This window comes from Erpetoichthys calabaricus, chromosome 11 (assembly GCF_900747795.2).
Source record: "Erpetoichthys calabaricus chromosome 11, fErpCal1.3, whole genome shotgun sequence".
NCBI classification, from domain to species: Eukaryota; Metazoa; Chordata; class Cladistia; order Polypteriformes; family Polypteridae; genus Erpetoichthys; species Erpetoichthys calabaricus.
Genome location: NC_041404.2, coordinates 73,186,184 through 73,211,466, shown reverse-complemented (window position 1 = coordinate 73,211,466; position 25,283 = coordinate 73,186,184). Strand labels below are relative to the sequence as shown.

Here is a 25,283-nt window from a genome sequence, read left to right as displayed (position 1 = left end):
TATGTGTGTGTGTGTGTGTGTGTGTTTGTGTGTGTGTGTGTATATATATATATATATATATATATATATATATAATATATACACACATACTAGACATTAAGCCCATTACAATAATGGGCGCTAGAACAGTAGTGCATAAACATTAGTAGAAACAGTCTTATATTAAATGGCAAGGGACGTTGACCTCATTCTGTTTCTTGTCTTAATTTTTTTTTGTCAAAAAATATTTTTGCAAGAAGCCTAAAGTAAAATAATAATAAAAATAAAATAGAAACGTATATGACAATACAATAAGTATAATTAATATTACATTTATCCTCTCCTCTGTGGCTGTTGATTGATATGTTGTGTCTGTTTGAAGATCTCTTATCCTGCCTCTCTTTATTTTAGCTTGTTGCTGACGCAGTGATTTTCGTTCATCCGCAGTAAGACTTGCTCTCTTAGCTCTGTGTGTTTTGGCATTTTTCTGACGCTCATTTTCCTCTTCTTCAATAGATCTATTTGCTCGTCTTTGTCTTTCTCTTTGAGAATTTTTTTTACGTTCATTTTCCTGTTCTTCTATAGATCTATTTGCTCTTCTGAGTCTTTCTCTTTTAGCGTTTTTCTGACGCTTGTTTTCTTTTTCTTCAATCGATCTATTTGCTTGTCTTTTTCTTTGTCTTTCAGCCTTTCTTTTGTTGATGTTTACTTGCTGAGTTGACCGTTCTTCCAGGAGATGTTGCTTATATAGGATTTGATTTTCTGTGTCTTTTGTCCTACTTGACGTGTCCTTTTTTTTTGGGTGGCATGTTGTTAGTAGACAGTCGCAGTAATATAGGCTCGTACGTCCGTAATATTTTCTCTTACAGTAATACTGGCTTGTATGTGGCTGTAATATGCCTCACTGTATTGTGTGCCTTTAATTTTCTCTCGCAGTAATACTGGTTTGTATTTCCGTAAAATGCCTGTAATTTTCTCTGACAGTAATACTGGCTTTGATGTCCGTAATATGCATTTAATTTTCTGTCACAACAGTGGGCAATCAGCAGAGTCTCCCCAGCAAGTGATGTAATGTGTGGCGTGCAGCTGATAATTGTGCCTGTGGTGTCTCTCCAGCAAGTACTGTGCAGTTCCCCAGCAATTATTTTAATCTGTGCTGGCGTGCAGCTGATTATTGTATGTGTGGCGTCTCCCCATCAACGGATTTTATGTGTGCGGCCGCGACTACCCAATCAGCACTCTCCCCAGCAATGATGTCCTTTATTTGCTTATCATGCGTGGCCACGGCTAGGCCATTCACTGTGTGCCTAGCTTCCAGTGTGTGTGCGTCCCCGGTGCCGAGCACATGCGCGGGGCACGGTGTGATGTGCAGTGCAGCCCCGAGCATGCACACTTCACCAGAAGACACACACATATGGACAAACCTGACCCCTGGATGCACACAGGGGTTTTATTAAACAGGATAGATTATATCTATATATCTATATATATATATATATATAAAATCCCTATGTGCGTCCAGGTGTCCGTGTGTGGGTGTCTTCTGATGAAGTGCGCATGCGCGGGGCACGGTGCGCCGAGCGATATTACTGTCAGAGAAAGTTAGAGGCGTTTTACGGAAATACAAACCAGTATTACTGTGAGAGGAAATTAAAGGTACACAATAAAGTGACGCATATTACAGCCACATACAAGCCAGTATTACTGTCAGAGGAGATTAAAGGCATATTACCGACGCGCACGCCTGTATTACCGCCAGAGAAAATTAAAGGTATATTATGGACGTACAAGACGGTATCCTTCAATAAGGGCACGCACAAAAAGGCGAGCCCATATTTGCCGCCCTCAATTGAGGTCACCCTTTTGAAGCTCGCCTTTTTGTGCGCGCCCTTATTGAATAGAGCCGTACAAGACAGTATTACTGTCACAGAAAATTAAAGACACACGATACACGGCGGCAGCCCACGAAGAACGGTCAGCTCAGCAAGTAAACATCAACAAAAGAGAGGCTGAAAGAAAGAAAAATACGACCAACAAAAAGAATGAGGTCAAAGTCCCTTGCCATTTAATATAGACTGTACCTACTAATGTTTATGCACTACTGTTCTTTCGCCCGTTATTGTAACGGGCTAAATGACTAGTATATATATAATATACACACTGTATGTATATGTTTGCAAGCATAATTCGTTCTGGAAACATGCTCGCAGTCTAAAGCACTCATATATCAAAGTGAATTTCCCCATAAGAAATAATGGAAACTCAGATTATTCGTTCCACAACCCAAAACTATTCATATAAAAATGATTAATACAAAATATAAAGTAAAAATACATAAAACCAATTAACCTGCACTCTACCTTTGAAAAGAATCATGGCTGGTATGAGTGAGTTTCTAAACTCTTGTGGGATTCCACCCAACGGGACGACACGCGGAGGAGCGTCCCAAAGCAGTCGCAGTCTCCCAGCGCTGTAGCAGTTCGCTGTAAAAGCAAATCCGAAAAGATCGTGGACGTGCTATAAGCGCCTGCCGTCGATGGGAGATACAAGGAATAAGGAACATTATAAATGCACAGAGCACAGACAGTACTACTTGGCCATGACCCTGCCTGACTGCTGTGTCTGTGTATAGGAGAGTGGCAGATCCCGCTACAATAAATAACCGCGCTGTTGCTGTTTCAAGCTGAATAAAGGTGGTGTTGCTAAAGTACTGAGACTCAGCTTCGTGTTTTGAGTGCAAGACGGGGACTCGCACGTCACAGCACACACACACACACAGTCACAATGCTGTAGTAAACAGTATGCGCTCGTACGGATGTCGACTATATGAGTGAGGCACTCAGACGGAGAATAGGAGATGATTGCCCACAATCCCGCAGTGAGAGAGAGAAGAACCATCAGCTCAGTTGTGATCACATGACGCTCAGCAGACAAAGCTTATACATACTACAGTACTTGTATTGCAAGACCTTGCTCGTTTATCAAGTCAAAATTTATTAAAAATTTTAGCTCGTCTTGCAAAACACTCGTAAACCAAGTTACTCGCAAACTGAGGTTCCACTGTATTTGTATATGTATATATACAGTACATACAGGTAAAATTCCGTTACAATGAAATTTTCATTACAACGAAGTATTTTTATGGTCCCAACAGTTTCCCCATATGACACGAGTCTATAGAAATCTCGTTACTACGAAGTACATTCAGCAGATACTTTCATTACAACGAAGTGACCTTGAAATGCCTGAATGAATCATCCACAGAGCAGTTAGTTCTGTGGTTGCAGCTCAGTTGTGCACATTTGCACAACTATCCCCAAACAGAAACACTGTATTTTCTGGTTTTTATTTCTTTCTTCTGACTTTCCTCGTACTGTGTGTTTGCTGTTTTTGTTTTCTGTGGTTTTCAGTGATACCTTTTGCTTATTGCTTGTCAACATTTGAAAAACATTAATTGGAATTTACCTCATTCTCACCTTCCTATAGAAACAGCAGACACGAAAAAACGATAACAGTTCATATTAGAAAAAAAACTTTACATTTTTGCAGCTCTCGATTGTGGCAAAAAGAAAAAATGTTGCCAGTGAATTCGGAATTTCACCATTGACGCTGTCAACTTTCTTGAAAGGCCGAGCAAAACAAGAAGAAAAATCTCGGGTTGCAAACGTATGTGAACTGCTGCATTTGAAGACGTCGAAAAAGCAGTTTTTATGTGGTTCAGTGATGCTCGTTCAAGAAACATTCCTAGTAATGCGGCACTCATTCAAGAAAATGTGAGGTTTGTAAACTCTCTTGGGACCTCCCCCAACTAGACAGCACGCTGAAGAGCGTCCCGAAGTCCGATCTCTGCATCTATCGAAAACTGTTTATCTGTTGCTGGGGCAACAGCAGGCTCAAAGCTATGCTGCATCTCTCAGCCAAAGCAAACAGAAAAGATATCGGTGGGTGATGCAAGGTATATTGTAAATGCAGATAACAGGATTACTTGATCACTGATCTGGCCATGGCCCTGCCTGACTGCTATGTCTGTGTATAGCAGAGTGGCAGATCATGCTACAATAAATAAGTGTGGCGTTCCTGTTTCAAGCTGAATAAAGCTGGTTTTGCTAAAGTACTGAGACTCAGCCTTGTGTTTTGGGGTACAAGACAGGGACTTATAGCGCGACCCCGGTCTTTTATGATTTGTCACTGTGTCGCTTCACTGCAGCGCTATGAGCCTGTTTTTTGCCCTGCACCGGCAATGGACAAACAATCTTCCACAGACGCTGCAATTGCGCTTTGGGACGCACTTCAGCTTGTCATTCCCTATATGACTCAAAAGAGTTCAGAAACCTCACAATATGAAGAAGAAAAGCATGATTCAGCTCCTGATTGATAACTCCTGCACACAACATGCTTCCACATTTAGAAAATGTTCGCGTTGAATTCCTCCCACCTAGTCTCACAGCAGTGCTTCAGCCATTGGATTTGGGCATCATTCGCTCCCTGAAAGTGTATTATCGCAAGGAAATGCTGAGAAAAATTCTCGTCAGCATAACTTGTAGGCAAGAGGAGATTAAAATTAACGCGAAAGAAGCTATTGAAATGATTGCAAATGCCTGGGCACAAGTAACAAATACAGAATCTCGTTACAACAAAATATTTTTTAGGTCCCTGGGAGTTCGTTGTAACGGACTTTTACCTGTGTGTGTGTGTGTGTATGTATGTGTGTATATATACTGTATGTATATATATATATATATATATATATATATATAATATGTAAAAACACAGTGTTGTGAAAAAGTTTTTGCCCCCTTCCTGATTTCTTATTTGTTTGCATGTTTGTAACAGTTAAATGTTTCATATCATCAAACAAATCTAAATATTAGAGAAAGATAACCCAAGTAAACACAAAATGCAGTTTTTAAGTGATGATTTCTCTCTCTTATAAAAAAAATATCTTGGTGGAAGGGAGACCAGGGAAACGAGACGTGATCTTCTCGGAAGACACTTAAAAGACCTACAAGATGAAAGAGATTGGCCACGGAGCGTCTCACGGGGACCTTAAACATGAGACTTGGTGCCAAGAGATTGCAATTTGAAGTCTTGTGAGAGACGCTGTAATGTCACGCGACACAAGGCAGTGAGACAACATTTAAAACAAGTTCATGGACATCTAACCAAGTAGTTGGGAATGCTTTTGGTAATCAGGCATCATGTGCTCCCGGCTCTTTAAACAACGACAAGCAGAACACGCAGCTTGCCAGCAGCAGCAGTTGGAAGCCAGCAGATGATCCGACTCCAACTCCTTAGCGTGTGTTCAGCCCCCCCTTCACAACGCGAGCAGCAGAAACACGAAGTGACAGAAGGACAGCTGCTGTACAGGCTTTTAAATGATCGACACGCAGCGCGACAACCATAACGGGCAGATCGCCAGCAGCTGCAACAAGACAACATGATCCGACTGCATCTCCTTAGCGTGTGTTCAGCCGCCCCCCTTCACAACGTGAGTAGCGTTATACATCCTGCAAGAAAGAGAATTAACCACACCCAGGGCTGGAAATAAAGAACAAGTATGTTTTTACAAAAGTTTTAAAGTAAAAGTGAAAATAATGCATATGTAACAATTCCCATTGTATATCCGGTAAAGCAAACCCGGGGGTGGGTGAGCGAAGCGAGCAGGCCCCTAGTTATTTATTAAGGGAAAAAAAACTATCCAAACCTACATGGCCCTATGTGAAAAAGGAATTGCCCCCTAAACCTAAAATAAGTGGTTGTGCCACCCTTAGCAGCAACAACTGCAATGAAGCATTTTCGATACTGTGTGAATTTCCCATTGGAATTAATAAAGTATCTATCTCTCTCTCTATCGATCGATCGATCTATCTATCTATCTGCCAATGAGTCTTTCACATTGCCGTGGAGGACGTTTGGCCCACTCTTCTTTGCAGAATTGTTTTCATTCAGCCACATTCGAAGGTTTCCGAGCATGAACCACTTTTTAAAGGTTATGCCACAGCATCACAATTGGATTCAAGTCCGGACTTTGAGTAGGCCACTCCAAAACCTTAATTTTGTTTCTTTTAAGCTATTCAGAGGTGGACTTGCTGGTGTGTTTTGGATCATTGTTCTGCTGCAGAACCCAAGTGTGTTTCACCTTGAGGTCACAAACTGATGGCCATTCATTCTCCTTCAGGATTTTTTGGTAGAGAGCAGAATTCATGGTTCCATCAATCACAGCAAGTCATGAAGGTCCTGAGGCAGCAAAGCAGCCCCAGACCATCACACTACCACCACCATGTTTGGCTGTTGGTATGATGTTCTTTTTCTGAAATGCTGTGTTACTTTTTCTCCAGATTTAACAAGACGCACACCTTCTAAAAAGTTCAACTTTTGTTTCGTCAGTCCAGAGAATATTTTCCCAAAAGTCTTGGGGATCATCAAGATGTTTTTTGGCAAAAGTGAGACAAGCCTTTATGTTCTTTTTGGTCAGCAGTGTTTTTCGCCTTGGAACTCTGCCATTTTGCCCAGTCCCTTTCTTATGGTTGAGTCATGAACATTGACCTTAACTGAGGCAAGTGAGGCCTGCAGTTCTTTAGATGTTGTTCTGGGTTCTTTTGTGACCTTTTAGATTAGTCGTTTCTGCACTCTTGGGGTAATTTTTGTAGGCCGGCCACTCCTGGGAAGGTTCATCACTGTTCCATGTTTTCTCCATTTGTGGATAATGGCTCTAACAGTAGTTCGCTGGAGTCCCAAAGCTTTAGAAATGGTTTTGTAACCTTTTCCAGACTAATAGATGTCAATTACTTTGTTTCTCATCTTTTCGTGAATTTCTTTAGGTCGTGGCATGATGTCTTCCTTTTTTGGGATCTTTTGGCCTACTTCACTTTGTCTAACAGGTTCTATTTAAGGTCTGGCAGTAATTAGGCCTGGGTGTGGCTAGTGAAATTGAAGTCAGCTTTCCAAAAAATTTGATTAACCACAGTTACTTCATGATTTAACATTTTATACATCTTTGTCTAATATTTACATTTGTTTGATGATCTGAAACATTTAAGTGTGACAAACATGCAAAAAAATAAGAAATCAGGAAGGGGCAAATTCTTTTTCACAGCACTGTGTATATGTATATACAGTATAATATATGGATTATTGTTACATATTTTTATAAACTAATGAGATTTTAATATTTAAGTTTAGGGTTGTAAATACTAGTGTAGCTCTTTACATTTGTATTTTTTGTCCTTCATTAATAGTGCTGATGAAATTTTGCTAAAACCTTCTGGGGTTCAGTTGACAGTGGAGTACTTGGAGGAGAATAGCTTTAGTGTCCCCATACTGGTCAACAAAAAAGAAGGACTAGGAATGAACCTACCACCCACCAGCTTCACAGTCAATGATGTGGAATATTACATAGGTAAGACTTCACATGCTTCTGGAGCTTAAGTGAAATATTATCAAACTTGAAATTTTGAGGTTTGATTTTTTTTCAATATGGTAATTTAAAGTGTGTATGTTTTCTTAACTGTTCATGATAATTGTTTTAAAATGCATTACTGCCTGCCATCTGTCAATAGACCTCTTCCTGACATGTTAATGGATTTTATGAATGGTCTAACTTGCACGCAAACATGGTATTATTAAACTACATTAACTTTCATAGTTCCTGGTATGTAATCAGTATAGATGGGGTATTACCATGAATAAATGGAAAAAGGATGCAATATTCTCATCATATGTTTTAAATTATCAAATTACTTTCCTGGTTTTTTTTTCTGTAGGTGCTGACAAGGAGATTGATGTTATTGATGTGAGCAGACAGGCAGACCTAAAAATGAAACTTGGCAACTTTGTCCATTATTTCAACAGACCTAATCGGGATAAAGTGCTGAATGTCATCAGCTTAGAGTTCTCTGATACTAGGTATGTTCTATAAATTGTTATACTTAGAGCGTCTCCTTTTATGGTACAGGATCATTTTGGACTTTGGCAAAATATAAAACTGTATATCTGTTGTTTTTCTAGACTCTCAAATCTTGTGGAAACTCCCAAAATTGTTCGGAAACTTTCCTGGGTGGAAAACCTGTGGCCAGAAGAATCTGTGTTTGAACGTCCCAATGTACAAAAATACTGCCTAATGGGTGTCAAAGATAGCTACACAGATTTCCACATTGACTTTGGAGGCACCTCAGTCTGGTACCACGTTCTACGGGTAGACTCACTGTTTTTAACTGATTTTTTTTATCAACCTGAGTAATTTTTAATACTAATGCTATTAAAACTCAAGTTCACGTTTTTTTAAGTCATTGTATAAAGATCTCATTTGGTAAAAGTCCCACAGTTTATGTCACAAACTACATTGTAGATCTCTCTGATATTCTGACTTGTCAATACAGAACTGAGGAATTTAGACATATAGTTACATTTTCATTAGTCCTAATTTGAATAGTGAATATTGGATCTATATTTTTCATCCAGCTAGTCCTTCAGGCTTTAAAAAATATTTTATATATATATATATAGTGTGTGTAGAAATGTAGTGTTTTTTTATGTCCATTATTCCTTTATGATCTTACTGTTTTTAAGTTTGAGGGAGATTAATATCTTAGAAAGAAATGTATCGCAGCACCATATACAATGTAAGACTTGATTGTATTTGAATAGTTTTTGTTATTATCATTACTCTTTATTGTTGTTATTTTTGATGTGTCACTGCATTGAATGAGTACATAGACTCCCCTTATATTGCTAGTCCATTTTCTTACTGTTATTTATAGCCTTATAAGGCCAGGTATTTACTTACACAAGGTTTTATGTATTTGATTAGAGAAGTACTTGTTGTGTCTTGCCAGACAACTAAATTTATCTCTAACAGAAAAAAAGTTAATAGATTTATTAAATACGGTCATTTTTTAAACAGATCTGTTTATCTAGTATTGTTATTATTGTAGTCATGAATGGGTGGAGAACAAACGCACAATGTTTTAAGAATCTATTTCTGTTAAGGTAGCAAGATTATTAGTGGTTCCTGGTTAATTGAACATTTGAAACATTTTGGTTTTCTTATTAAAATAGCAGCATGCCTTCGTTTTGTGTTGTCTGTTTTTAATTACTCATTCAGGATGTTATAGTAAATTGCAAATATGTGAAGGAAAGTTTGCAATGTATCCCTTCTCTTATCCCACAAATACTTGCACTGTTTTTCCTGCAAAATTGTACCACTCTACTTGTGACTATAGCATTCAACTGTTATCTCTTCTGTAAAGTAGACAAAACTAGTAAAGACTGTATATGTATAGCAAGCCCATGGTTGCTATTCTTTGCTGCAAAAAGAAACAAAAGCAGTAACCTTATTAGTTTTGGACCACTTGATTTGTATTGTTTGTTATGGACTATCCACAAAATGAGAATTTTTTTTTTTGTTTTTGTTTTTTTTACATTTTTTTTAGCAACTCACACTGCTATTCCCTATATGTACGTTGAAGAAGAGCAAATAGATAAAGATGAATACATGTAGCAGATAAGATCGTTCAAAATTTTCTTTTGTCTCCTCAGGGGGAAAAAATTTTCTACCTTATTCGCCCTACAAGTGCAAACCTAGCCTTATTTGAGTGCTGGAGCTCCTCCTCAAATCAGAATGAAATGTTCTTTGGTGATCAAGTGGATAAATGCTACAAATGTTCTGTAAAACAAGGACAGACTCTCTTTATACCAACAGGTTGGCATTTATTTTGCAGCTTTAGCTTTCTTGTGTGACATGTTTGCATGCCCAGGACTAGATATTTCTATTTTGGTTTTCTTTGCAGCAATAATTGATTTAATATGTCAACATTTCAAATACCTTGACAGTAAATGCTTGATCTGACAATGCTTAGGCAAAGTATTCTGTTTACTTTATCATTTGTTTATTTGGTAAAATATCAAAATATAAAAACTTACACACAAACAAAAGAGCACACTATACATTTATGGATTTTTTTTGCACATTTCTAATAGCATCTCAGTCCTGCTCTCCTGATTTTTCGAGATGACTTTTATTTATTTGCATTTTATTTAATGAAATGAGCTATCATATAGGCATGGTGATACCTTATTCCAACAGCAAAGTAAATAATATGCCATTTTCCCAACTGCCTTTTACATCAAATGAGTGTTCTCATGGTGAAGTTGACGGCTTCAGTGGCACATATTTTGGGTACACATAGATGGTAGATTTCTTTGTAGAGAAATTGCACTATACTGCTTTTATTAAAATGAATTATGTATTGCTTTATTTTTTATTTGTGAAAATAATGGAAAAGTATATGTTTGTGTTTTCTTTAACCCAGGATGGATTCATGCAGTGCTTACTCCCGTTGACTGTTTAGCTTTTGGGGGAAATTTTTTGCATAGTCTCAACATCGAAATGCAACTAAGGTGGGTGTGTGTCCTGTTTCTTTTTAATTCCAGCAGAATGTGAAGTAAAAGTATCAACTGACTATATCAACAACCTATATGAAAAATAGAATACATTTTCCTGGATCTATACCACTCCATTTTGGAATATAGCATAATACTGTAACTTATTCCCTTTAATTCAAATCTGCTCAGTTTATTTCTGGGAAATATTTTCTGATTTATATAAATTATTTGACCAAATTAAATCTGGCACAGGACTTGTTGCAGACATTAATAATATAAGTTGCATTTAATTATTTGTCATTACTTTTTGCATTATTGTTTGCTTACTTTTCTTTGTTAGTTACACTAGTTTTGAGAAATACAATATTTTAAATGTTTAAACATGTGATTGGTAAAATATTCTTAATAGTAGCCACTGATTGCAGCTTACATTTAGTCTACTGTTTGCATTTACCTTTTCAGTATGGATTCAATTGCAAATTGTGATTCTTAACAAACTTTGCAGGGGGAAAATATAATAAAATATATTACTTTAGGAAATATTAGAGTATATTAGAGTTGGTGAGAAAATGAATTAAGCCCACATGGTGATATAATCAACTCTGTTAATGATGTCTAATTAAAAGTAGAAGTGAGCCTTGAAGACAGTGTGAAATGTTGGGATGCCGTATCTTTTATGTAATACAGTTGTAATAGATTATTGCATAATTCTGGAAAAAATTCTGCCTGAATAATTGAAATTAAACTTGTGTCTTGTGGAGAAGAATTGCAAATGATTTCTTGCTTAGTGGCTGAGGAAAGTACTGGCTATTAACACAAAATGTATTGCCAGATCAATCATGGATTTATTTTTCTGTTTTATTCACTTCTTTTTATCTATTTTTTGTTTTACGTTTCTGTCCTCTTTATTGAGTGTTTGTAATTGAAAATGTTTTAACACTTGACATTGGTTAGAATATGTTTAGAGTGCTAGACTGCTAATTTCTTTCATTGTTGTATAGTTTTCCGTATTTGAATATTGTGAAAAAACAAAAACTAACAGTGTGTAAGGGATCAAAGAAAGTTACTAATGTGTCGTTATGTTTTGTTTACTTACATTTTCCTATGATGAGAGACAGCTTTAATGACTTTTCTGTAACAAAACAATTTTTCTACCTTTTATGGTAAATTCACTTATGCATGATTTACCACAGGGCATATGAGATTGAAAAACGATTGAGTACTGCAGATTTGTTCAAGTTTCCTAACTTCGAAACGGTGTGTTGGTATGTTGGCAAGCACCTGTTAGACACTTTCAGAGGTATGTGTTACCATTACTGTTGTGTGCATATATCTTAGTATGTGTTCTTACTTTTATAAGATGGTAATATGAAATGAAATTTCTTGATTAGTGCAATCCATATATTGACTTTTTTTTCTCAGAACAAGTTTAGATTATGGGTGTCATCTAGAAATTGTAACAAGCTTGCTTCAAACCTGCCTGAATCACTTCAACTTCCAGTGTATTGGCATTAAATCCAGTAAAACACAGAGCTATGGGTGATGGATGACAGGAAAAAAAACAAAATGGTGAACTTGTTCATCTGTCACTCGATGATTCTTACAGACAATGTCTTCTTATGCTCCTGTGGGTTTAATAACCAAGATGCCATAAGAGGAGGTGTTGCTGGTAGGTCAAGAGGCTGAGTTACAGGAATTATTCCTGGTTAATGTTCTTTGTTCTGTAAAAGAAGACAACAAGCAGTAAATTACTGGTGTTACCTCACAACCCTTCCTTTGACCCCCAATACAGCAACACCATACCCATGAATATGATCATTACTTTTGATAATCTTGTCAATTTGACCACCCCCCACAACCTCTCCCCACCATTTTTCCATTGACTTTCTCATCCAATTCTTGAGACACAAAATATAATCTGCAAAGTGTCATTTGTACATTTAATAATTGGGTCTTTTCGGCTCCCTTTTTTGTTGGTGTGTTTGATTATTTTCAACAAGAGCTACCAGCCAATCAAGCTATAGCCCTGAAAAAAGGGGGGCATTCAGTTAAGCAGAATCACTCAGGAGAGAGAAGTGTTATGTAGATTTTGAAAAGTTACACATAGCTATTTTGACTAATGTAATAACATCAAACCTACTTGTTAGTGTGAGATTTTTGAATAAGGTGCTGTTTAACAATGTGTGGCATTGTGTACAAAAATTTCCTGTAGCATGTTTTTTTTCTTCAAAATTGCTTTTCTTCTGATACATTTTATTTTTAGTTTTGCAGTATTTTACCTGATACTAGATAAAATAACCAGTAAGTAAATAAATCAAACTAGCCAACCCGCGGTGTAGCATACGCCGTATAATTATGTATTGATGGGTGAACACTTCCTGAACGACACAGTTGTCCAAATGGGGTGGGTTTGAGAATACGACTGTGAGTGAATGAAAAGATGGAACTCTGGAGAGAGCAACATACAATTGTCCGTGACTGAAAACTGGGTTTGGCAGATACAGTACAGGCATATCGTTTTGAAAGTTTGTCCCTGTGCCTTATTAATTGTCATTGCAAAGGCCAATCTAACAGGAAATTGTCTGCGTGTAAACGTAAAAGGCAAATTTGAATCTGATGGGGTCAGGGAAATCTGGGGAATAAGGACAGTTTGTGAGGTAGCAGCTGCGATTGTTTTACACTCCAGTACATTGTGGTGAATGCTGGTAACAGTCAGTCTAGTGCCTTTACAGAGACTTCCTGCTGGCATGAGGTTTCTGAGAAGCATGACGACTGAACCAATTTTAAGTTTGACTTTATGCGAAGGCATGCCAGTGGGAGTAATGGCTGCCTGGCGGGTCATGGGAATAATGCCGCCGGATCGCCAGTCGGCATTGTTTATGGTCGGAACTACGATGATATGTGATCTTCTTCGAACCTCCGACTTTCGTTCTTGATTAATGAAAACATTCTTGGTAAATGCTTTCGCTCTCGCGCGAATTGTTGGCTCTGTAGTGCGTGTGCCATGGTCGGCTGCTTAGTGAATTGTTGGTGGGCGGGGCTCGGTCTTGCATGCGTCTTGCTTGCCATGGACTTAGTGAATTATATATATAGATCCTCTTCTTCCAACAGAGAGCCCTCAGTTGTCACATTACTTCTGTTAGCAGTGTATAGCAGACTTTTCATCTTGATCATTTACCACTGAAAATGCAACATGTTAGAGATTGACATGTTTTATTCTGCTACTGAATAGAACTGAGCAGAGGAGCATGTTCAGAGTGAAAGAAATTCTGTAAGATTTCTTGAAGAGTGTACGGTCTGATGCCACCCTGTTGAATCATATTAACCAACCCTGAGTTTCTCCCAAAATTGAAACTAGATTAGGAACTTAAATTTAAGCATGGTTGATTTCTAGCCATTTCTGATGGTAGGTTGTTCTGGATCATTCTCCCATCAATGCATCTGAAGGAACAGTCCTCAAGTTGCACACATGACTGTTCCTTGCCTATGTTTGTACTTGTCAAAGTAACAATTAGAGAAGCCATTTCACTTTAGAATTTTTAAAAAATATTACATCTATATAAACAGGAGATTTTCCTCTTCAAAGTAACAGTCCTCTTGCAGAAATTCACCACACCAGTGAAGATACAGGAGAATAAAATAATTTTGATCTTGAAATATTTGGATTTTTTTTCCAAGATCAAAAAAAAACATAAGACATAAGGTTCAGTCACCACTTTTCACTGTGGTCAAATTGCTCAAAATGAGATTGTATTTTACAGTATGTGTTCATGTGCTCAAATGTATGACATACGCTATAACATTACATGGTTTATTTTTGGTTAAAGTAATTACTATATAGTAGTAGTATTGTTTTTTCTTGTCTTAGATATTACAAAAACATGTACTTTGGCTTAATCTAACAGTCTCATGTAACACTTTAGTAACATGCAACCAGAACTGCAAAAGTATTGCTTTATATACCTTACAAATAAAAAATATACTTTTTCATAACATCATTGTTCGACAAAGCAGTGCTCACTAGCAAGTTCAGTTACACTGATTATTTTGTTGGAATGCATTTAAAATTCTTTTTAATTACCTAATTTCCTTTTAGGCCTGCGAGAGAACAGGAGACATCCTGCAGCATATCTAGTTCATGGCGCTAAAGCTCTCAATAATGCATTTCGTAGCTGGACACGCAAGGAAGTAAGCCTGTACATTTCAAGTTTTGGATGGGGAAATGGTGGATGGGAAAGGGGATTGGGAGTGGAGATATTTAAGTAGAAAACCCTGTCTTTTGCTTTTGTTTGCAGGCATTGTCTGAACATGAAGATGAAATCCCTGAAAATATTAAGACTCAACAGTTGGTGAAAGACTTGGCTAAAGAGATACGTCTTGTGGAGGTAAGATTAGCATATTCATGAGTGAATGGTTTCCTTAAGATTTCCAATTGCTTTATTTAAAAGTAATTATGATTATAATGTTTGTGGTGATGCATGAAAGCAGTTATTGGTGTTGCAAGAAAAACAATTTAAAAGTATTAGATTAATCAGTTGAAGCTGCATAGCGCATTTGTCATCTGGAACAGAATACAGTTTGAAGAATTACAAATAATGTCCAAGATGTAGATGTGATTGTTTTAAGATGAAGTAAGTATTTTGCTATCTGTGATTATATAGTATTAAATGAAGAAGCACTTCAAGGAATGCTGTGGAAGATCATTTATGCTGATGAGCTTGTTCTGATGATAGGAAGCAAAGTGCAATTGAAAGAAAAATAGTAAAATAGAAGGCTGGTATGAAAGGTCTTAAAATCAGTGCATGACAGACAGAATTGATTGTTGGAGACGGAAGTTGTGAAAGAGGTGGATGCATCGTATGTGGGCTAAACTTTGACAGTAACTCTTAAGTGTATGGTTGCTTAAAAGGGGCTTATTAAAGTTGTGGTGTAAGTATGGATGAGTTAACATCTATTGAATTTCCCATTTGTAAAAAATGATGGTAGCTGACAACCTGCTACAACAGATTTAGAAGCATGTGACAGAAAGAAGAGAAACTGGCCAAGTGTAGGAAATAATTCACTTCTGTTTTCTTATCATTTTTTATTTAAATAGTACCTTTCAAACTAAAAATGCAAGGGAGCACCCCCGCCTCTTCATCAAGCACAAGGTCGTTGTAGCCTGTTTGGGGTCTGTATCCACCTCAAAGAAAGGTTGTGTTGAATATTCAAAATGAAATATGAATATATACTGTATAAAAAATTTTTTTTTCTTTTTTTTTTTTTTTTTTAATTTAAAGTCACTGCAGAGGCACTGCTGAAGCAGTTTGATAGAAAATGCAAAGTGCCATGTGCTGCCTGCTTCCTGTACCATATCCAGCAAGATGACAACTTCAAGTTTCAATTTTGCATTACTTATTAATTCAGAGCTTTGAATACATCCCTAACACCTCATGATGATACACCACTAGAAAAATCTTTGTATTCAAAATATTACAATTTGTTCACCTTTATCTTAAAAATCTATTAGTTACAGCTCACTTACGGTGCACTTCTGAAATGTTGATGTACCCAAAAGCATTCTGAAGATAGACATAGAAACCACTTCCTCACTATTTGTACCTAATGACTTAAAAATAATGTCCTTGCATTTTTTCTTTTTAATTGCAGTGGGCTATGATTCTTTCTGTATTTCTTTTAAACTTTTATATCTCCTATCTCATCTCCCCTTTTCTGTATGGAGCTAACGAAATATGTAGCATTAGATAGATGTTTATTTTTTTAAGGGCCACTGTTTAATTAAAAAAATTAATTGATTAATCATGAAATTAAAAATTGTAATTGAAATAAAACTGCTTATTGTTCTCAGTTTATCGTATCTGCTTTAATTATACATTTATTTTTGTACCACATTTTCATACAAATGATGTAACTGATGTATAAATAATACAAATTAAGAGAAATAGAGTAATTAAATATAGAATTGATTGTTTATGTCAGCTGCCTAGGTAGGACAGAAAAAATAAAATAAACTCCATTTGGGGGAAAAAATAAAACAATCTGTCGGGGGTTCCAGGCCAAAAGACGCAGTGGTCTCATGGCAGGTTGGATTATCCGGTTATTATGCAATTTAAATTTTAGGTCAGAGTCCATGATTGTACCTAAATTCTTCCACCTTGATTTTAAATTCTAAGAGATCAAGTTCATTTCTAACACCCTCATTATTTCCATTTTCACTAACAATTTAAGCTTTTTATATTTATATAGCTTGAGGTAATTGCTACCCATCCATTCAGAAATACAAGACAGACATGGGGTCAGAGAGCCCAGAGCATCAGGTCATCAGGTGCTATAGATAAGTAAAGCTATGTGTAATCTGCATAGCTGTGGTAGTTCACTTTGTGTTTTGATATCATCTAGCCTAATGGGAGCATATATGTTTTGGGGTGTAAAAGTGACCAGGAAAGGCACTTTAACATCTAAGGTTCTTTTTATATTGGTGGACAAGTTAATACTCCCAAGTCCCTAAATTATTAGCATTGATTTACATGTACAACCCATGACATCTACTCATCATTCATCTCAAGCACTCAGAATAAATCAAGCAGTATGGCCAAGGCGGATGACATTAGCTTCAAAACAGAGAAAGCAAGAATACCTTTATAGGGTCCAAGGGTTCGCTGCCCATGGGCAGTTCCCCCTTGAAAAAGTTGCACAAATCAAATGAAGCAATAGAGACTGGCGACCTCCCATTTCAAAATACCTTACCAGGGCCCAGATGCCTATTTCCTTCAGCTGTCTCATTGTTAACCCTGAAAGGGCTACACAAATCAAACACAAATAAACCTTCACAAATAAACCTTCTTTAGTCTGCTTTGAGTTAAGCAAATACAAAAAAAAAAAAAAAAAAAAGTTCAGAAGTGAATAATTGTCCCTTTAAAGTACTTTTAAATTAACTTTTACAATGTGAAAGTTATATTGCATTAGGAAAGCGTGAATCCATATATACAGTGCACTTAAATTGTTAATTTAACACTAGTAATTTTAATGTGAGCAAGAGCTACTGAAGGAAGACTAAATCATATTTAAATTAGACCTGCAGTAGAAATAAGTATATAAGCTATATCATTCAGTAAGAAGAATGTTTAAAACTGTTCATTTTTTTTCTAACATTTAGTTTATCATTTACACAATATACTGGACTGCAGATGTTAGATTTAAATAAGTATGTGAAACATATACAGCTCTATTGTTAAAGGTGATTGACATTTTAATAAAAATGTGAAGCGACTGCACTCCTAATTCTCCATCTACCCACACACAACTTTATGATAGTATACTGACTATACCCACCTTGCATATTAGTTATACAATAAATGCCTGTGTCTGATAGTAATTAGCAACTGCTAATGTTTTTGATTTTGGATTATTTTATATTTATCCTGTAGCTATTGTACATTCTGTGCATTGACTCAGAAATGCCATATTGTGGAAAAAATAGAGGTAGAATTGTGCACTTCCATCTTGAATAATGTACAGGTAGTCCCCAAGTTACGGACATCCGACTTACGAACGGGGCCACAGCTGCTCCTTCATTTGTCTGGGGGACTTGACTCAGGCTCCTCAGTAAATGCCACTCCGTCATCTTCTGCCTGGGGACTCTGCAAGCGGTAGCTGGACGGAGGCGATTGCACTGCTCGTGCAGTGTAGTGTCCCTCAGGTGGCTCTGGCTCTCATTCATTCTCATTGGGCGGCTGGGTGCACAGCAAGCAGTTACCCAGGGCCACAGCTACTGCTCGTGTGCAGGACGGAGGCTTGATTGGGCTTTTCACTGCCCGCCCACCACACAGCCTTGCGGTGTCCCTTGAATATCTGCCCCATTCGTTCCCAGTGGATGGCTGGTGATGCTGCAAACGGTGATCCGGTTGTGACTAAACGGAGGCCATTGAGGGTGAATGGGGGCGGCGTGGAGCAGCATTGTAGTGTGCCTCGGGTGGCTGCCTGTTGAATGGGGGCGGTGGTGGGCGATTCACTACCCGCCTTTGACCGCACCCTGTATGTTCTCGGTGGGCAGATGCTGCAGGCAGCATACTGTATTGCAAGTGGAGGTGACTGTGTGGTGGGCGAGTGGTGAACCGCCCCTCGCCGCCCCCATTCATTCTCAATAGCAAGCCTGCTTGTACTGTTACGTACAGAGCAGGAAGTTGTCTCTCATTCAGTACGTCAGACGTGTTGATGACTGGTGCCTTCCTGTTGTGATAACGTGTACAGCGCTGTGCAGAAGAGCTCATCTTAACCTTTTGTCTTCACCCTTCAACAATGTCTCTGAAACACAACTCTGATGCAAGTGCTGGTGATACAGTAAAGAAGAGAAAAACCATCAGAATGGAAAATAAAGTAGAAATAATAAAAAGGTCAGAGAGAGGTGAAACTCCATCATTCATTGTCAACAATAACATTTATTAATTACAGTTACATGCAAATTCAACTTAGTGACTGTAGGTTTGTTCTTATCTCTCATGTAACCCGGGGACTGCCTGTAATCTTGTTTTGTCCCAGAATAGTCCCTGGGGAGATGTTGTTTTCTTAAAAAAATACATTTATAATTTTTTTATTAATATCTTAACATTGCATTTGTTAATAAGCTGTGTTTTGGATGTAGTACTCTTATTTGTATTGTTCTCTTTAATAGAATATTTTTTGGACTCGTACTTATTGTTTGTTAAATGATCAGATTCTTTCTGCATCTTTAATTTTAATTTAGTTTAATTTCCTAAAAGAGTTTATTAAAATAATCTCACTGTCTGCCAGGACATCTTCCAACAAAATATGGGTAAATCTGGGGCACCTTTTGGTGTACCGAGAGGTCCTCCTTTGACCCAAAATGCTCCTGGAAATGTGTTGGTTACTCCTGGTCGTCCACCTGGAAAAAAGAGAGGTCCAAAGCCGAAAGAAACATCGCTAGCTGCAGCTTCCACTCCAGGCAAGAAAAGAGGTCGCAAAAAGAAAGAATCAATAGCCTTGGATGCATTGGCAGCTCCTACAACGACGGGTGTTACTGCTGAGCTAGATGTACTTGAAATCCATACCAAGCACACCCTTAAGAAATACCAGACACCTGAGCAGCAACATAAGCAAAAGGTAAATGATTCAATCTGCCAAATGTAAAAGTATAAAGATTGTTTCAGAGTAGATTACCCATACTAGTGTTTGCTCGATATATATCCAACAATGCCCCTGTGAAAAAATAAAGCTTAAATAATAGGATTAAAACTAAATAAATATTTGACCTGTAACTTTTTTCAAATGCAATTCTTTATTGAGCAAACATTTTGTTATTGTATGTTGTTAAAATAGACAAGGATATGATCAATGTTATACTTACTGACATTTTAATAACAGATATTACAAGTTGCATTAGAATGATCTTATAGCTGGATAGAGTACCGTTTATTCTCCCTTTTTTTCCTCTCTTTGTCTCTGTCTACCTCCAGTTTGATCTGTCTGCATCATGTCTGGGAGAACTTGAAGGCGAGATTGATGAGAGTAAGCTTCGCCTTGTCCTCACTAATGGAAAATCTACAAGGTGAATTCTATTTCCCAGTAGGACTATTTCTGATGCTATAGCATGTATTCCTCCTATTTATTTTTTTCTGACACATTAAATCCATACTTTTTCATTCGGGAGTTCATGTTACTCACTATTTATCCTTTTTAAAGTAATTGTGAATGTGACTATTTTTAAACCATTTAGTATTTTCCTGTTTAAGGCTGCGTTGTGGTTGGTGTGGAAAGGTGGTGAAGTGTTGTTGCAGTTAGGAATCATAGTGTAGCCCAGGGGTGGGCAAAGCCATTCCTGGAGGGCCGCAGTGGCCACGGGTTTTTGTTCCAATCCAGTTGCTTAATTAGAAAACAATCCTTGCCAATAATTAAATTTCATGGCTTGTTAGTGCTTTAACTCTATGTCAAGTCATTCTCATATCCTAGATTTTTTTTTCCATTCTAAGGATATCATCCAAATACTTTGAAGTGTAAAACTGATGGGTAATTCTCAGTCCTTCACTTTTTTCTCTTCTCTTTCCTTCCAAGTATTTAATTAAACCAAATAGTGCACGATAAATACACACAGGTGTAAAGGGTAACAAGCAAAATGGATAACTGCTGGTTTCTTTTGTCATTTGCATCTTATTGTTAATAAGGAGCAATTAAAAACCGAGAATGCAGCTGTTTAAGACTTAAATAAGCAATAAGGGTTCAAAATCTTAATGAGGGAGATAACTAAAATGAAGCAGAAGTATTTCTAGAGCAATAAGTGCTTTTTATTAAGCAATTTGGTTGGAACAGAAACCTGCAGCCACTGCGGCCCTCCAGGAATGACTTTGCCCACCCCTGGTGTAGCCCAAAGCAGGAAAAGCAAACTGCTTTGACATAGAGCTTCAGATGTTAATACTTATTTATAATGCAGTTAAGAATGGATATCCAGTTCTATCAAGAGCAGAATGCAACAGTAGCCATTCAGTGGAAATAAATAGTTTGACTTTTATACTTCTGTATACACACGTTTAACCCTCATTTCTACCACAAAATTATAAATCCTCATTCCAGTAGAAGTATTTTAAGGTCTATGATATCTTTCTGTGAAGTATTCTTCACCGTTGTGTTTATGTGCATCATTGTCATGTTTTTCTGTGTCATTGGCCATTTCAAAGTTAATGTTAGTAGTTTATATTGCAACCTGAACATAACCTTCGAACGAAAAACATAGCATTTTAACTGAACATTTCATTCATATGCAGTTGTTTTAGTCATTTGCTGATTATGTTCCATGTTGAGGAGAGGCACAGTGGTTAGCATTCCTAAATAACACTTTCTCCTCGTGTCACCAGATCTCAAGACATGCAAGTTAGGTTGATTGGCCCTTTGAAAAGTAAGTGTGCCCTGAGATAGACTGACATCCCATACAGAGCTTGTTCTTAAATTGAATCCCATTTTGTAAGGATAGGCTGTTGACCACTATGCCTATATATTCAAATAAATTGTACAAGTTCAGGAAAAATAAAAAATCTCCACTTGAAGTAAACATCATTTAATCGTTTTTTGTTGTCATTCTTACATGCAAGAAGTTTTGAAAATGGGTGTTTCTCTTATTCCATTTTTTATGTGTTTATATACTTTTTCCATCCAATATTAACTGTTAAGTAAACATGCTAGCTTCACTTTAAAAGAAGCCAGTATAATAGAATATTGTCTCTTTCTTAATTAAAAATTATAGTAGTGCTGCATTACTTTGAAACCTTGATATCAGTAATTTATGGTTTTATGGACTTCTATTGTAAAGTATAATAAAACCCATACAAATTTGAATGTTTTAATAGCAGTAAAATACATACCTCCTTAACATACAGCATTTTTTCACACATATTTTTGATGGATCCATTATTTTATAATCATAAAGTTGACTCCAACAGAACATTAAACTTTTATCATAATTTCCCTCTTCCTGTAAACTGATAATACTGAAAAGTTTCTCTCATGGTATGCAGTGTATAGTCCCTTCATAGCCATTGAATAACCCACATCAATTTTATTGAACATTAGAACAACAGCATTATTTGTTGGAATTTGGATGGCATGAATACTTATGTTTCTTTTCGGTTACAGCAAAAAAGGGGTGAAGTCAAACTCAGCATCCAGGAGCTTACAGCCTCTAATGGGACAGTTTGACAATATAAAGGGTCAACTCAGTGGATTACAAAGCAGCTTTGACTATGACTCTGAGGAAGACTTACAAATTGATGAGACTCCTCGGAGACAGAGAAAGGCAGCACTGAGCAAGAGAAAACTTGCAGGTACTTTGTCATTGTGTAAGAACCTGATGTCTAAGCAGCAGAACTTAAACAGTGAGAAGTACAAGTCCTTATTCAGGAATAAAAGTTTAAAAAAAAATGGTTTCTGTGTTATAGTGAAGCTTTCTGCATTTCTACATAAAGCTATTTTCCAACATCATGAAGACTATAGATATAGACGCAAGTGGAAATTTTTTTTGTGTGAACTCAGAATTTTCTTTAGAAATTTTTAATAATTTGTTGGCAGTATTTCTGTTACAAGGTCACTGTGCAATTTTTTTTTCTTTTTCATCCCATTTGCAGGTTTGCCTAGAAAGCTCCCACGTGCCAAGCCTTGTTCAGATCCGAACCGAATACGTGAACCCGGAGAGGTGGAATTTGACATTGAGGTACATTGAATAAGCAATGCAAAATTTACTTTTATAGAGTAATTTGTCTGTATTGCACATCATTTTAGGGCAGTTTAGAAGTGCATAGCTATAATACATTCGTTAAATTTATGTTTTATAGTTAAAACACAGGTAAGTTTAAATAACTTGCTCAAAATTACAAAGTGAGCAGAGGCAGGGACTCAGATACCAACCATGACAGCAAACGAGAAATACTAAAAAGTTCTTTTGGTGATATTTGTCAGTTATTTGCATTGACCACGTAATACTTACGTATGTGATATATTTTTTTTTATTTTTGGAAATGTTTAAATTAACATGATAGTATATAGTTTCAAAATTCCTTTTAAATTCCTTTTAAGGAGGACTACACAACAGATGAAGATGCCCTAACAATAGAAGATGTTAAATCAGGAGGAAGTGGAGGGATCTTGGACCTTCTAAAAGCTAGCAAGCAAGTGGCTGGCCTGGACAGTGCTGCACTAAGGTGGTATTCATTATGGTTGACACAATTTCAAACTAATTTAAATGATCTAATTTTTCTACAACTTGTCAGCCTAGATTATTACAGAGTTCCTTAAATACTAGAGCATAATTCTTGAAGCAAGCAGATATCGATACTAAGATTAGCCCTGGAGATTTTTAAAGACCATATGTTTTGTGTAAATGAAAGGTAATTTAACTTCTAAGGTTCTTTTGATTTTGGTGGTTGATTTTGGTGGACAAATTCTATAATATAATCTATGCATACACCACTTGATATTTACCTATGTAACATTCATTCATCACTCATTCTCATCATAGACTGCAAGGGTCGATGCTGGCTACCTCATTTTCAATACTTTAGCAAGGGCCTAAGTCACTCTCTTCACAAGCCGCACTCCTGTTGGGACTCCCAAATTGCTACTCCTGAAAGAGTTACATTTTCAAACTGCCTTAGCATAGGCCAAGAGCTCCTCTCATGCTGGGTCTCCCCAGTTAAGCTACCTTTGAATGGGCTGCACAAATCAAACTTGTTAACAATATGACCAATGCTGGCTTCCTCAGCTTCAATATCTAAGTAGGGGCCAGAGGCTAGCTACCACATCATTTACCCTGGATGGGCTGCATAGACACCAGGAAGTTCTCCTACCAGATTTCCTTTATCCTTGGTTTTCCCTGGTCTCTACCTTTGAAAAAGCTAAACAAATAGTGTATTACATTCATCATGGGGGCAGATGATATTAACAAAGAAGGAAAGTTTCAGTGAGGTAATACTCAAACTTTTATTTAATAATTACTTCTGTTTATTTGCAGAATAAACAATAATTAAACACTAAAGGTAAAATGTATAAGAAAACATACAACTTGAACAATTCAAATCAATAACTATAAAGCTAGTTTCGCTTCAACATTACCAAGAGAGTTCAGTTTCAACATTGTTTAGAATCCATTCTCATTCATGCACCTTCATGGCACATCCTTTTTTTCTCCTTTTCTTCATTGTGGTATATTTTAGGTGGCGCTGCACTTTCTTCCTTGGACAGCATTATGATTCAGTGCAGCTGTAGTGAATTCCAGCAGGTTACACTCCCTCTGCCCAAATAAATCTCGATAGAGCCCGTTTTTGAACAATGGTGCAATCATTTGACTACGTTAATTTGATCTTGGCTTCATCTAGGCTAATGGCAGACCGCTGTGCTTTACTGTATATATTCAAGCTACCCATAAGCTATTGCAGATGTGTTGTATTGTGTCAGCTTGTATGCGTTGCGGTTATTACATAATTTCCTTTTGCCTATGCTTTTAGATTTACTCATATACATACTTTTGAGAAATCTGAATTTTTTTTGTATGTGTTTTATTATGCTGTAAGGGAAAGATGCCTCCTAAGTACTTCCAGTAAAACCTGTGAGGCTATCGCTGTATTTTTCAATCAAAAAATTAATGATATTAGAAATAACATAGTATATCTCCCCAACACTAAGGATCCTCCTAAACCCCAGTATTCCGTAATAAACAAATTAAATTCTTTCACTAGGATAAATTTACCTGATTTACATAAAATAATTTCTCAAATGAAACCCTCCACCTGTGTCCTTGACCCAATACCAACAAATTTTTTCAAAGAAGTATCTGGCGTGCTAATTGATAATGTTCTTGACATAGAAAGAACTTGCATTATTTAAAGATTACATAAGAGCATACTTTTTGTAGTTCAGTCTTACTAAACTGTCAAGTTTTGTATTGTCAAGTTGTATGAATGTTTCATTCTGTGCTTAAATGGGTTATATTGGGGGAAAAAATAAAAGATTTGATAAAAGATTAATATTTTTTTATGCAGTTGGAGCTTAGAAAAGTGTTTATTTTTTACAAGGATATCAAAATGCCTTTAAAACTGAATTTTAATTGTGAGAACAACAAAAGATACAGGAAAACTAAATGTCTACTAAAATAAAATTTTAAAAATGCCATTTGTTGTTTATGATGCTTTTGATGGATTTAACTTACTACATATGTGTAAGACTTAATATAATGGAAAGATTAGTTACAGTAAAGTTAATGCATTTAGATAGTTCACTATACTAAAGTACCTTACGCAGTTAAAAGCTACTGAAGAGATTATTTTGTTTTTCCTGAGTGCATACTTGAAAGGATGTTTTATAAAGATAACATTTTAGTATTTTTATTTTTTATTTATAGTTATAAACTATACCTTAATTAGAAT

The 25,283-nt window shown here is 36.7% G+C and overlaps 1 protein-coding gene across 1 annotated transcript in view; it reads left to right on the top strand.

Moving 5' to 3' along the window:
- The window catches only part of phf8 (PHD finger protein 8), a 75,945-nt gene that overhangs the window by 31,433 nt on the left and 19,229 nt on the right, over nt 1-25,283 (top strand). The window contains exons 4-16 of the mRNA XM_028813349.2: nt 7,218-7,378; nt 7,743-7,884; nt 7,987-8,173; nt 9,517-9,679; nt 10,290-10,377; nt 11,556-11,662; nt 14,459-14,550; nt 14,658-14,747; nt 19,153-19,482; nt 19,836-19,927; nt 22,003-22,190; nt 22,491-22,576; nt 22,939-23,063. Coding sequence (XP_028669182.1) covers nt 7,218-7,378; nt 7,743-7,884; nt 7,987-8,173; nt 9,517-9,679; nt 10,290-10,377; nt 11,556-11,662; nt 14,459-14,550; nt 14,658-14,747; nt 19,153-19,482; nt 19,836-19,927; nt 22,003-22,190; nt 22,491-22,576; nt 22,939-23,063 — 1,851 coding nt within the window. The remainder of the gene's footprint in view (nt 1-7,217; nt 7,379-7,742; nt 7,885-7,986; nt 8,174-9,516; nt 9,680-10,289; nt 10,378-11,555; nt 11,663-14,458; nt 14,551-14,657; nt 14,748-19,152; nt 19,483-19,835; nt 19,928-22,002; nt 22,191-22,490; nt 22,577-22,938; nt 23,064-25,283) is intronic.